General features: G+C 36.4%; 9 protein-coding genes across 9 annotated transcripts; 4 read left to right on the plus strand and 5 right to left on the minus strand.

The window, feature by feature from the left end:
- Positions 1-954: 954 nt before the first annotated feature.
- Positions 955-3,288, plus strand: PRCAT00004850001 (Zn(II)2Cys6 transcription factor; the record flags this gene model as incomplete). The annotated part of the gene is made up of 1 exon (XM_062954872.1): positions 955-3,288. One exon carries the CDS (start codon positions 955-957, stop codon positions 3,286-3,288), a length of 2,334 nt encoding a protein of 777 aa, XP_062811532.1.
- A 3-nt stretch (positions 3,289-3,291) lies between these two features.
- Positions 3,292-4,902, minus strand: PRCAT00004851001 (MFS transporter; the record flags this gene model as incomplete). The annotated part of the gene is made up of 1 exon (XM_062954873.1): positions 3,292-4,902. One exon carries the CDS (start codon positions 4,900-4,902, stop codon positions 3,292-3,294), a length of 1,611 nt encoding a protein of 536 aa, XP_062811533.1.
- Positions 4,903-6,242: 1,340 nt separating this feature from the next.
- On the minus strand, positions 6,243-6,485 carry PRCAT00004852001 (uncharacterized protein; the record flags this gene model as incomplete). Its single annotated transcript, XM_062954874.1, has 1 exon — positions 6,243-6,485. One exon carries the CDS (start codon positions 6,483-6,485, stop codon positions 6,243-6,245), a length of 243 nt encoding a protein of 80 aa, XP_062811534.1.
- A 1,279-nt stretch (positions 6,486-7,764) lies between these two features.
- On the plus strand, positions 7,765-8,010 carry PRCAT00004853001 (uncharacterized protein; the record flags this gene model as incomplete). The annotated part of the gene is made up of 1 exon (XM_062954875.1): positions 7,765-8,010. One exon carries the CDS (start codon positions 7,765-7,767, stop codon positions 8,008-8,010), a length of 246 nt encoding a protein of 81 aa, XP_062811535.1.
- A 509-nt stretch (positions 8,011-8,519) lies between these two features.
- Positions 8,520-8,702, minus strand: PRCAT00004854001 (uncharacterized protein; the record flags this gene model as incomplete). Its single annotated transcript, XM_062954877.1, has 1 exon — positions 8,520-8,702. The coding sequence occupies one exon, from the start codon at positions 8,700-8,702 to the stop codon at positions 8,520-8,522; it is 183 nt and encodes a 60-aa protein (XP_062811536.1).
- A 151-nt stretch (positions 8,703-8,853) lies between these two features.
- On the minus strand, positions 8,854-9,000 carry PRCAT00004855001 (uncharacterized protein; the record flags this gene model as incomplete). Its single annotated transcript, XM_062954878.1, has 1 exon — positions 8,854-9,000. The coding sequence occupies one exon, from the start codon at positions 8,998-9,000 to the stop codon at positions 8,854-8,856; it is 147 nt and encodes a 48-aa protein (XP_062811537.1).
- A 38-nt stretch (positions 9,001-9,038) lies between these two features.
- PRCAT00004856001 (uncharacterized protein) lies at positions 9,039-9,254 on the minus strand (the record flags this gene model as incomplete). The annotated part of the gene is made up of 1 exon (XM_062954879.1): positions 9,039-9,254. The coding sequence occupies one exon, from the start codon at positions 9,252-9,254 to the stop codon at positions 9,039-9,041; it is 216 nt and encodes a 71-aa protein (XP_062811538.1).
- A 105-nt stretch (positions 9,255-9,359) lies between these two features.
- Positions 9,360-9,590, plus strand: PRCAT00004857001 (uncharacterized protein; the record flags this gene model as incomplete). Its single annotated transcript, XM_062954880.1, has 1 exon — positions 9,360-9,590. The coding sequence occupies one exon, from the start codon at positions 9,360-9,362 to the stop codon at positions 9,588-9,590; it is 231 nt and encodes a 76-aa protein (XP_062811539.1).
- A 650-nt stretch (positions 9,591-10,240) lies between these two features.
- PXA1 (ATP-binding cassette long-chain fatty acid transporter) lies at positions 10,241-12,610 on the plus strand (the record flags this gene model as incomplete). Its single annotated transcript, XM_062954881.1, has 1 exon — positions 10,241-12,610. The coding sequence occupies one exon, from the start codon at positions 10,241-10,243 to the stop codon at positions 12,608-12,610; it is 2,370 nt and encodes a 789-aa protein (XP_062811540.1).
- Positions 12,611-12,764: the final 154 nt, after the last annotated feature.

Raw genomic sequence — 12,764 nt, forward strand, 5'->3', positions numbered from 1 at the left:
AAAGTAGTGAAGCAATTAAATTTAAAACCACAAAAATGTGAAACAGTGGAAATAATGACAGCAGGAAATAATACTTATAATGTTAATTATAAAGTCTCAGTCACAAGGGAACACAAAGGACGGATAAACTTCTTTGCAAGTGAATTACTGCAAAATATTATACTAGGTCAATCATTTCTTAGAGACCATCCCAATAATATAACTTGGAAAAATGTACCGGTGGCTTAATTAAATGAATCAAATTCAGTCGCCTTAGAAACTATGAAGATGGACAAGAGATTTCAAAGTGGGCTTCTTGCTTTATTATTTCGAGATTTCAAGATATTAAAAATGAAATTTTAGAATTTTGCAGTTAAAAGATGTATTTCTTATTGCGCAGAGTAAAAGCTCATGAAGCCTAAGGGACAACTGCTAGTTGACATTTAAATTTTAGAAGATATGCGAAACAGTATGTAGCTTGTAGCTCTAAAAAGGTGATTAGTTTGCCGCCCATAAGCTTAAAGCTCAATGGCACATCGCCCTCCTTGACACGGAATTGTGACACTGAATCAACGACCTATACCCTTTTGAGTAGTTATTATCTCATAAGTAATCTAGTTTAACTCAGATTTGAAAAGAAAATAACGATATCTTGGTATTGCATGTGTGGCTTTTGAGACTTTCGGAGAATATCTCAGAGTTTCGGCCGAAACATGATCTCGAAGCCGTTGTTACGTCCTTCGACATTAAATGCTCAGTAAAATTGGATATGACATCTCTATCCTATAATATCATAAATAGAGTTCAGGATACCCCGGCTCTATATTTAGTGAAACATAAGATTGGTCCTATGGCTGCAAATACTCCAATTCCGCAGCACGCTCTTTACCCAACTTAAGTAATCACATTTATAAAGAGCGAAAGACGAAATCCTGTATTAGCTGAACTTTACAAGTTGTCAATTTTAATTACCTGATGGTTCCTTTCAAGCCTGTCAGACGACTGAGGAGAGTCCTCACTTGTTTAAACTGCAAAAAGAAAAAGACTCGGTGTGATAGAAACAAACCATGCTCAGCTTGCATCAAATGCAATAAAGCAGATAGTTGTCGATACGAAGTTCAGGACCCCAGTGCTGAGAAAGAAAAATTGATGGTGAATATTGTGAAACAAATACAAAACCTCAAACTGCAATTGGCGGAGTATGAACCTATCGATGGAGATTATTTTCTCTCTGTAGAGCAAAGCTTTCCAAATATCGACCAACTTACTGAGACAGATGACAAAATAAACTTCCCCAAGGTTTTCGGAACGGTTCATTATAGGGAATCAGATAACAAATTGGCATTTGGGCCCCCTCTGTGGTACTCAATTCTCAGGCATGATTCATTCACCAATCAAGTTAGACGAAATCTTACCGAACTTCTACCACCTACAGCTTACACCAAAGCCAATGTCTCAACTACTAGCATTTTATACGAAGATGGAAGACTAAAGGATCAAAAATTTCGGGAACTACTTATATCTCGCGAAGGACTTGATCAACAAATCATCGATAACAGAGTACTTGAAAGTTTGGACTCGTTAAAAAAGTCTAAGGAAGACCAGGTTCAACCCAACCTGTTTAACCTCAAACTAGTGACCAGTATTTCAACCATACTTCCGTCATCTGGTACAATATGGAGGCTTTTGGACTTCTTTTTTTTGCATGTACACCCTTGTATTCCATATTTAGATGAGACCCAGTATCGAGATAATGTTGTTCAAATATTAGGACCCCCAACGGATAATCCTGTCACCAACCTAAGTATGACAAAGAAATTGGACTTTGCTCCCATCGGAACCTTGCTTGTTATTCTCCGTCTAACATTCTTGTTTACCTACAGTAACAACAAGTGGGCCAATGAACTTCGATATTCCAGTAACGTAGAGCTTCTTTCAGAAGAGGACAAACAAATCAGATTCATTCATGAAACCCATATTGGTGAAGAATTCATCATTTTAGCCCGAAGCTGTTTAAACCAGTTTGATATGGATAAACGAATCAACCTATCCATACTACAATGTTTAAACTTCGTGGAATTTTACAATGTATATGGCCCTGAGTCTGGAAATGGTATAGATGGTTGCAATTCACACAGTGCGACATCAAATATAACTAAGGCTTGCTATTGTATGGGTTTGAATAGGGAACCTACAAGGCTGAATGACCACCCTGATAATGGTTTACAGGAGTCTATTGGAAGAAAATTGTGGTTCAAATTGATGCGAGACGATCTAGAACATTGTCTCACTTATGGAAGACCACCTTTTGTGGATGTCAGCTACTGCGATGTGAAGCCCATAGGGTCCTTTGGTCAAGATTTCGTGAATGACTTTGATCGTACCCTCTCAGAGTTTGATACCTGGTTTCAAAATAATTTTTCCCATTTTAGCAAAGTTGTCGAAATCATGCTTAATACTAGTAAGCAGTTCACTAAGTTAGAGATTTCAAGTCGCCTCGAGTCTTTTGAAGCTGCATTAATGGGTCTAAAAATTTCAAGGTGTATCCAAAAGGGAACTACTGATATCTTACAAGATCAATTTGTTCGACATCGAGCAGTTCATGAAAATAAATTTAGTCTCTGCATGCTTCGTAGTATCATAGATATTTACACCTTAATAATGTTTGATTCTGAGAGAAAAAAGGAATGGGAATTGGCCCTCAATTATATAAAGAAGTATATGACTATTTGCACTGAAAAGATCATCCCCCTAATTCTTGACTCCTTTGATGGGCTCACGAGTGATTATGGTATTTTTATGAACCAGTACAATATAATGGCATTACAATCAATGGGGCAGTTATACTATGGATTATTATTACGTATACTTAGTGCCTTGAACCCGGTTAAGAAAACAGCGAAAAATCACGATTCACTTCGTGAGTTAGCTCACTTGGTGCGTCAAATATGCCAGCGTTTGTTGGAAATCATGGACCAGTTAACCGACCGCTTTTTCCAGGCATGGAGAATTGCTAAGATGTTCCGGTGGTATAAGAGAAATGTCACTGGAAAGACCCATCTCGCAGGTTTTGAAGACCATCCGAATGTGTTTGCAGCAATTGATGGGGTCTCATTGATCGAGTTGAAGAGCATTATGGATACCACATTATCCAGATTAAATTCATTTATGGAAAAATTAGGCGTTGGACCTACTTCAGAAATAACTTGGAATGGAGAAACATCTTTGGAAACGGGTGACTTTGCCTTACTAAGCGAAGGTTCGGACGCATGGTTTAGAATCCTCCTTGATCAGTTTCTGAGTCAATAATGGTCAATGAAAAGCATTTTCTGATTTTTCTCTGATTATTCTTCCATATTTGTAGAACAAAAATGGCACGGGTATCAATATTGCAGCAATAAATCCTGCTAAGGTACTGGCCCACTTTATTTGCATATTGACAAACATTTGGCGAGCAAATAACGGAAATGCTGCTCCAAATGCTGATCTCAAAAATGTATTAGCAGCAAGAGCCGAAGCAGCAGACGGCAAATAACATTCTATGATATAACCGATGCATGGTTTTAAAATAAGGATAACCCCTGCTCCGAGTGGGGCCATTCCAATAGTGGGTACTATCCAATGCACCCTGTTGCCAAATCCTCCTGCCCACCCTAACCAGAATAAGCCAACGGTAAAGCACACCGAGCCTACCATAACGGGGGGTAATCTTTCTTCAGGAACAGGTTTACCGTTGTTTATCTTCATTGCTTTGAGATATCTTTTATCCATGTAGATATTTAACAAACCCCCAGCAAGCATCCCAAAAAGCATAGAAATATAGGGCAATTGACCGCCCCCCTCTGAAAACCCATAACTATCAATGAATATTATGTGCACAGCAGTCAAGAATAAATATAACATCCCGTAGATGAACGCAGAGTATACTGATATTAAAAGCAAGATTGGTTCTGTGAACAACATTCTGATGGGCTTAAATATGCTCTTGTGGATGATATCTCTTAAAGTCAAGGATATTAACTCATGAGGAGCATAGATCCCCCAAACACCTGTCTTTTTCCTTAGAAATTTGGCTTTCTGAATCAAAATAATACCGTGATGACTTTCATCCGAGAAAATTAAAAGGACTAATGCCAAGCAAGCCACTAAGGTGGGAAAATAAGAAGTCCACCTCCATCCTAGGGAACTGTTTTTCGCAGTAAAACCCCCAAGAACTGGGGCAAACATGGGACTTCCAAACAAGACCATGGCAAAAATCGTGGTAGCTTTCCCTCTTGCTTTTGCATCAAATATGTCAGCCATAGCTGCTATAGATACTGTCAACGGAGCTGCGCCAATGAATCCCCCAAAAAACCGGCACAATATTACTGTTTGTATGTCCTCCGCTGCTCCCACAGCAAAGCCAAAACAAATATATCCAAAGGTTGATATTATAAGAATCGGTTTCCTTCCATACAACTCAGAAAGTGGTCCCCAAATAATGGGACCAGAAGCGAAGCCTGCAATAAATAAAGATGTGGTTAGTGTAGCCACAGTGTAGCCCACATGAAACTCCATCATTATTCCCTCACTACCTTGAGCAAACATTGCCGATCCCATAACCAAAGCAAGCATTGAACATGCAAAGGCACTGCTGTCAAAAAGCTTCCTAATGAGCTTCCAGTTATGAGGAAATTCTTTATCATTTGGTCCCAGATACATTACCACGTATAGTTCTCTCTCTGGTAGAGGTGGAAAGTCTTTAAATTCGGAATTGTCTTCTACAATGGATGTATCGTAGTTTTTAATGCCTTCTAGTTCTTTCCCCAACGACCTCTCATAGTCTTCGTTAATGTATTTCTTTCCATTTGGGCCTGCTTCCTCCTCAAAGGAATTAGGATGGGAATTATGGAACTTGCTGTTCGAATCAAATCTATTAGACATTGGAATAATGCAAAAACGATATAAGCACTTGCAATTGTTTAAGTTTGATCTTCCATGGGTCGATATTTATGTTATTGATCCCTCGGAGAACGCTAAGAAGTTTCGGCCGAAGCTTCTAATAACAAAGTCAACTATTTTCTAAAGTGCAGAAAGAGAGCCAGATAGTCCGTTCAAAGATAGGGCATAAGCTCCATTGTAGAGCCGTCGTGAATCCGACATGAAGATGTAATTACATTTCGGACTTTCTGCCATGTTGGCGCCGTGGTTCCAAGTCGCAGCAATTTTGCGGCAATTACATAATACATATAATACAATTATAGTTGATTGTTAAGCTTTTGACGACACAACATGGTTTCATTGCCTTTGACTGACCTCTGAATTTTTTTTGGGACTTGTGCTCAATATTTTGGTCTTTTGGTATTTGTCTAGTCTATTTAAAATGGCCGTAGGCTTGTCGATGATCTTCATCTCCCATCATCACTATATTATCTTTTTAAATATCTGTATTTATTACCCGATATTTCTTTGCAGTGCTGGGGATGTCAACTTCGTAATTATTCTCGTTGATCTCTTTCACCATGCCGAATAGCCCAAAATTAACGGCTATTAACTTTGAATATCTCACGACCTAAGGATGAGCTCTCCGAGTATTAGTATCAATTACCTCCCTTGAAGTGCTCTAGTCTCCTTTATCAGTTAGTTTGGATCTCATTTCCTTTTGTCGGAGTATATTGCTTTTTGATTTTTGATCTAATCTTCATTTGTGTCTGGAATCCATTTTAGAGTACTCTCTCAAACCTCTTGGGTGCCTTTCAAGGGGCGGCGGCCTAGAGCGATGGAATTTTTCTTGTCTTAGCGTTTTCAACATTCTATCTGCATTTAGTCGTACTGTTTATCCATCTGTCTTACTATGAACAACTGTAGCCATTCTCAACTTAATTCCTAAAACCTTTGACTTTTCTATTAATACTTCTTTTGCACCTTTTTCTGTAATGTAGAACTCACTTATTTTTTCAATTTCTTGGAGTCTCAATACTGCTTCTTTTTTGCTTCCTATTGTCTTCCATTGAATTCAAAAAATTCAGTTTCTCGTCTCTTCTTCTACAACTGTTTAACTAAATTTTCATGCACAATATTCATTGACGCTCCAGAGCCCATTTGGACTTTCAAATCAAGTATGCCAAGGTTGTCGGAGCGCTTCAAATCCCCATTCAATAATTCAATTTTCTTGAAACTTCGCAATACTTACTTGGTCTTCCATTCTCTTTGAGGTTCTGCAATTTCTGGTAAAGTATTTGGTCATATCTGTTGGGAATGTATTCTTTTCAAAAATAATCGAATCACTCTTCTACTAAGATATCAGGGTAATACATCGCCACTTGGAGTTTCCAGTCATCTGCTTCATGCGTGAGGCCACTTAGAAATACAGTAGTGTATTTCTTACTCCAATTGTTTGGTTCAGCAAAAGATTGAAACATCTTGAACACCCTTTCGTGATTCCTAGCAAATCGAACAGCATCTTCAATTTTGCTACATTCATAATCAAGTCTACCGGCTACTGCTAAGAGACCCTTTATTTCCATTTCTGATTATAGTAATATCTTATTTTGCAACACTACCATTATGAGCTAAATGTATTTATATAGAATCACTACGCAGATTCTCATTGTAATATTAAGCACATTAAACTTAACTACTCCCTAAACTAATAAACAGTATAGTTCATTCTTCTGTTATAAAATACTGTGTAAATTTGTTAAAACACACTTACAACAATCTTGTTATAAGAGCAGCTGAGTATTGCCGCACAGTCGAAATAGCTAAGTGTACGTCTATAATTTCACTTTGTAAAGGTTAAGATACGCTAATCTTAGTTAGTCGAACTGTACTACCTGGTTCTATCGTCTTTGCTCATATCTATATAGGTTTAATTCAAATATCTTAATACGCTTTGAATTCTGACGTTCTGTTGCATGGCCATATCTCATAATTTAGTTATAATTACTGATGCGTATTCATATATCTTATTATACAAACTTACTCTATGAATCAGACAGAATGACTTGAAAAATGCAGAACATGGAAAAGAAAAGTACCTGAGGATCTCGAACGCTGCATTCTTTCATAAAATACATCTCCAAGTGAGTAATAATTTCAAAAATGAGAGCTCTCTTGCTCTCCATAGGATTAAATATAAGAAAGTTCATTTATATATCATTCCGCGTATCCATGTAAATAGTATATTAATCAAAACATGCTAGTCTACGATAAAACTCAGATTTTTTGCTTATTTTACTTAATGGAGCGAAGTGGAGATTAACGGAAATGCAAGATTTTCTCGACCACTATATAGGGCCCATCATCCTTAAGTTATTCACGTTAGTTACAGCAAATAGGCAGTATGATCGTCTCATTTGTGGCTATTGGGCTATTTTTTTAAATAGTCTTTGCTGTACAGAACATTACACACCCGATCATATTAAACGATAGATACTTTATTGCGGATATCAACAACAAAACCCAAGTACACATTGCGGTTAACAATTATGCTAGCAATAGGAGTATAAATGCTAGCACTATAACTTCATTCCAGACTTATCCATTCAACGGTGGTCAATATATTAGACTGGTCACTGGTAAGAATGCGAGTAATCTGAATACGGAGGGATTCCGTTTGACAGGTGGTGGAAGTTATGTGAATAATTTAGCTAAAAGAGCTTCAAAGCAAGTTAATACTATATTTCTACCTATTTCTTAGCAAATGGCGTGTATGAATTCATCAGGCAGTTCTACGGAACAACGGAATGGAAGTGTCATGAGTATTTGGAGTATCAGGGGGCTTGGTATACAGATTATACGTATATGTCGCTGGAAGATGAATATGCTTGCACAGTATGTTTTTACTATGGTAATAAATGTGAGGCTGCAGGTTACCTGGGTTATGTGTTTATATACGATTACGAGTATAAAGCACTGGATCAACTAATGAGCTCGGTATATGTGAAGTGTCAAGGGGGCAAAGACCCACCATCTCATAAACACTGCCCTGGTGAGACATCTGCGGATGAATTACCTGCACCAGACTGGGGATATGATGATGAGTTATAACTCACTGTGAGTCAGAATTTTAGCATCTTATTCGACCATTGACATAAAGGCTCGTTCAACTGATGCCCTCAAGGTGATATTAAACAAACTATAATTTTAAATTAAATTAAATATAATATAAAATAGAAAAAAAAAAGTATAAATCTGTATTCACATAAAGGCCTCACATCTTAACATCAGTTGCTATTTCCAAATGGTTTCAAGCCATCACTCATCCCGTGGGTCCTAATAAAACATATCGCCTCGTAAGTTCCGTTACTGTCGTAAGTTAACCTGTTAGCTTCCACTAAGATCTGATCGTTTCCATATTAATTATAGTACTGTTTTATTTACAACGCTATCAATTATGAGCAAAGTATACGTATATAGAATCACTACGTAAAGTTGGTGCTACCAATAAGCACATTTTATTTAGCTTCCTTTTTTTACTTGAACCTTCTGGTTCCTAATCTTTTTAACAATAGTCACCTGACTGTTGTCTCACAAATCCTAAAGAGTCCTAGATTCCTTTAGTTTTTCGGGTATATACCTTCTGACCCTGGACAATCCAGCAACATTGTCACAATCTCCATAATGCGCTCGAGTTTTCGCACTGCTTTGGATTTATGTTCTGGCTGCGTTAGTGGAGGCGTCTTAGGGTATAGCTCATCCCCGAATCTAAGAAGATAAGTACTTCTTTTCGAGTCCTTCATAATTGACGATAAATTTCACTCTCCCCTATTTAGAAATCCTTTTAATACTCAATATGTAAATTCTGTTTGATAGTTCTTGTAATTCGCCGAGTCATGGGCGTGCTGGTGATTGTTATGGTGCATTTTCTACAGTGTTACGTACTACCTCGCATCATGCACCTAAGAAAAGTAAATCATCGTCATAGTCTCTTGTGTCTAAGTCCATGAAATGGGATCTGGAAGCATTCGTCACATCAGACACATCAGCTTTTTCTTTTGTCAAATTGCCGGTGGCTCCTTTTACATAAAACCATTTCATTAACAATCATCATTTCACTACCTCCATTTAACAATGTTTTACCATCCTGTACCTTCCAACCGTGTAAGTATATGAGCATCTACTGGATCACTCCTAGCGTCCAACTCAGTGTAATCTGTATCATCTAAATCATTCATTAAATCTACTATATCTGAGATATTCCCGCTATAAATACTTGAGCAATCTGTGTTATTGGCAGTACCTAATATTATAATACTAATATCAGGTGTGTCAGGAAATTTTTCATTCTCCATTCTTTCATACTTTTCGTCTTTATGCTAGAACTCAGGAAGCACTGAAAGGAAAATCATTAGCTGATAGCAAAACATAGGCTATTAATTCATTTTGTGTCATTAAAAATGAAATATATCATCTTTCTCTATTCTCAAGTCTACATCTCTTACGGACCAGCCATGAATAAAAGACCCGCAAGAAAATTTATAGAACTAAGCGGCAAATGCTCTAAGGAAGGCTACGCATATGGTCAGTGTGTTTTGGGCTGCTATTCAACAATTGGAAAGGATTCATGTGCGGCCGAATTCATGAAGTTCAAGGAATGTATGATAAAAGTCGCTGGAAAGAAGTGGTAGTGACATCATTTAACGGAGCATAAATATACCATTAGCTACGAGATTCTTAAGCTACTTATACATATCCCAATAATCGGATGAAATGATCAATGGTAAATGTCTGATATTTATGGTGTGCTATCTATGACGGCTTGATGGTGTTGACTTCTGAGTATTTCATTTCATTATATACTTTAGATGATTCTAAACCAAGCTGTCATTGCTATCCAAATGGTTAGACGCACACTTAGTAGTACTACAAATCCTTGGTACTTTGGAAAATACATCTTCAAGTGAGTAATAATTTCAAAAATGAGAGCTCTCTTGCTATAGGATTAAATATAAGAAAGTCATTAATATGTCTTTCCGTGGTATTCATGTAAATACTCTACTATTCAAAGCATGCTGTACTATAGTAAAACTCGATTTTTGCTTACTCTATGACTGCCCTCAAATGGTTTTGACTATTTTGTAAATTTGGGAATTAACCTCGGTCGAGGTCGTCTGGCCTTGCGACATGGGGTAGCGGGAAAACTCCAATCAATTATGGTCTTTTACATACATTATTTTATTGTAAACAACGTTCTTTATAGTAAATCTGCAGTAATCGGACATTTGGAATCAGTATCTTGAATCTAATTTAGCTGACTGATAAACTTTTAACTTGCAAAATGGTTAATATATCAAGGTTAGTGGGGTATAATAAGGAGGACCTCAAAAACCTCCTATTGATCTTACAAGAATTTGTGATAACCTATAGAGACAATAAAGTCTCTATAAATTACAAATCCAGACCAGTAATTTTATTTTTGAGTACATTAGTATCAACTGCTGGACTTGGTGTTTTTTTCACTATTAGAAGTTTGATTCACCAATACAATGAATATCAGTTAAACAGAAGGTTAAACAGGCCAAATCTAGTAAGGCTGTCTTCAACAATAATGAAGAATGGGGAGAGAGTGATTTTCATACCAAAGGGTGGCAAAAGGCATACTAGAATAATTATACCAAAACCGGATTTGGACAAGTATGCCGCTGATAAGTATTTGTACAAGAACTTTAATATTGAGCAGAAATTGAAACAGCAGAAGAATATTTTCAATTCTAGATTCTTGAATCAATTAATAATAATTTGGAGGATATTGATTCCTAAATTTTATTCTAAGAATACTTATTTGCTTTTATCTCAATGCTTTTTCTTAATTTTAAGAACTTGGTTGTCTTTGTTAGTTGCTAAATTAGATGGACAGATCGTCAAAAACTTGATAGGAGCAAACGGAAAGAAATTTGCTAGGGACCTCATTTACTGGATCTTGATTGCTTTTCCAGCATCTTACACTAATGCAGCTATAAAGTACTTGACGGATAGATTGTCTCTAAGCTTCAGAACTAACCTTATCAGGTATATTCATGATATGTATTTGGATAATGTTATGGCTTATTATAAGATATCTTTCAGCACTGAACAAATCCAAAACATTGACCAATACATAACAAATGATGTTGCTAAATTTTGTGATTCAATTTGTGGATTATTTTCTAGTATGGGGAAACCGTTTATTGATCTAGTTTTCTTCTCTGTATATTTAAGAGATAATTTAGGTACTGGTGCCATTGTGGGTATATTTACTAATTATTTCTTAACTGCATGGTTGTTGAAAAAGAATACGCCATCTTTTGGTAAATTGATGGCAAGAAGAACCCATTTGGAAGGTCAGTACTATAATCAGCATTTGAACTTAAGCACTAATTGTGAAGAAATCGGTTTTTATAAGGGATCGAGAATTGAAAAGGCAAAATTAAAGGAAGTTTTTTTCGAATTAATCGATCATATTTCGAAGGAAATTAATGTGACGTTTGGATATTCGACATTGGAAGACTATATCTTGAAGTACACATGGTCTGCATGGGGTTATGTATTCGCAGGTTTACCTGTGTTTTTAGATGAGATTTGGCCAGCTAAATCAGACTCCAAAGATGAAACTATTAAAAAGCCCGTTAATAATGAAAGACAAAATATGAGACAGTTTATCATTAATAAGAGACTTATGCTTTCTCTTGCTGATGCGGGTTCCAGGTTGATGTACTCCATTAAAGATATTTCTGAATTGACTGGCTATACAGATAGGGTTTTTACATTATTGTACAATTTACACAAGGTTCACTCACCCAGGTTTGACTATGGCTCAATTTATGGCAGTGATGACATACATGGAACTATTCAGGACCGTTATAGCCAGGGAGTAAGATTTGAAAACATTCCAATTATAATTCCTTCTTTTGAAGGGTCTCACAGCGCTCGATTAATTGATAAATTGAATTTTCTGATTTCTGAAAACAAGAACTTACTCATTCTAGGATCAAATGGATGTGGTAAAACTTCAATAGCTAGAGTTATAGCTAGACTTTGGCCCTTATATTCTGGGTTACTATCGAAGCCTGACGATGAACAGCTCTTTTTCTTACCTCAAAAGTCTTATTTCACAAATGGAAACTTGAGAGATCAGATTATCTATCCGTATAGTTACGACGATATGCTTTCAATGGGATATAACGATGATCATTTATACCATATCTTAAGAGAGGTTAAGTTGGAATATTTGTTGACGAGGGAAGGTAACTTTAATGTCAAGAAAGATTGGAAAGATGTGTTTAGCGGTGGTGAGAAGCAAAGAATTAGTATCGCTAGAGTATTATTCAAAAATCCTAAATTCGTGATTTTAGATGAATCAACCAACGCTGTTTCGACAGATGTGGAAGACTATCTATTTGAGCTCTTGCAAAGAAAGAAGATTACTTTCATCACTTTATCTCATAGACCTTTGTTAATGAAATACCATGATTTCATTTTGGAAATAAAAAATGATGCAGGAGATCCTGATAAATGGGAATTTTATGACCTTACGTCGGGTGAGAATTTGAAGAGCATTGACAACGAAATCAGGGATATTGAGCACAAGTTAGCTCAAGTTGAAAAATGGGAAGCTCGGAAGGAAGACATTGAGTTATATCTAGATGGTAAGAACGACGATATTAAGTAGAATACAATTCACTTTTCTTTCACTTTCAATGGCTTACAATACGCAATGGCTAGATTTAGGTTTATAGCTTTATTTATGAATAATGAATTATAAATTAAAAATCATAAATTATAAATTATAAATTAAATATTAAGAATTGCTTGATACAGTAGAG

The sequence above is a fragment of the Priceomyces carsonii genome (genome assembly GCF_900007245.1).
Source record: "Priceomyces carsonii strain CBS4050 genome assembly, scaffold: Debaryomyces_carsonii_scaffold_5, whole genome shotgun sequence".
Taxonomy (NCBI): domain Eukaryota; kingdom Fungi; phylum Ascomycota; class Pichiomycetes; order Serinales; family Debaryomycetaceae; genus Priceomyces; species Priceomyces carsonii.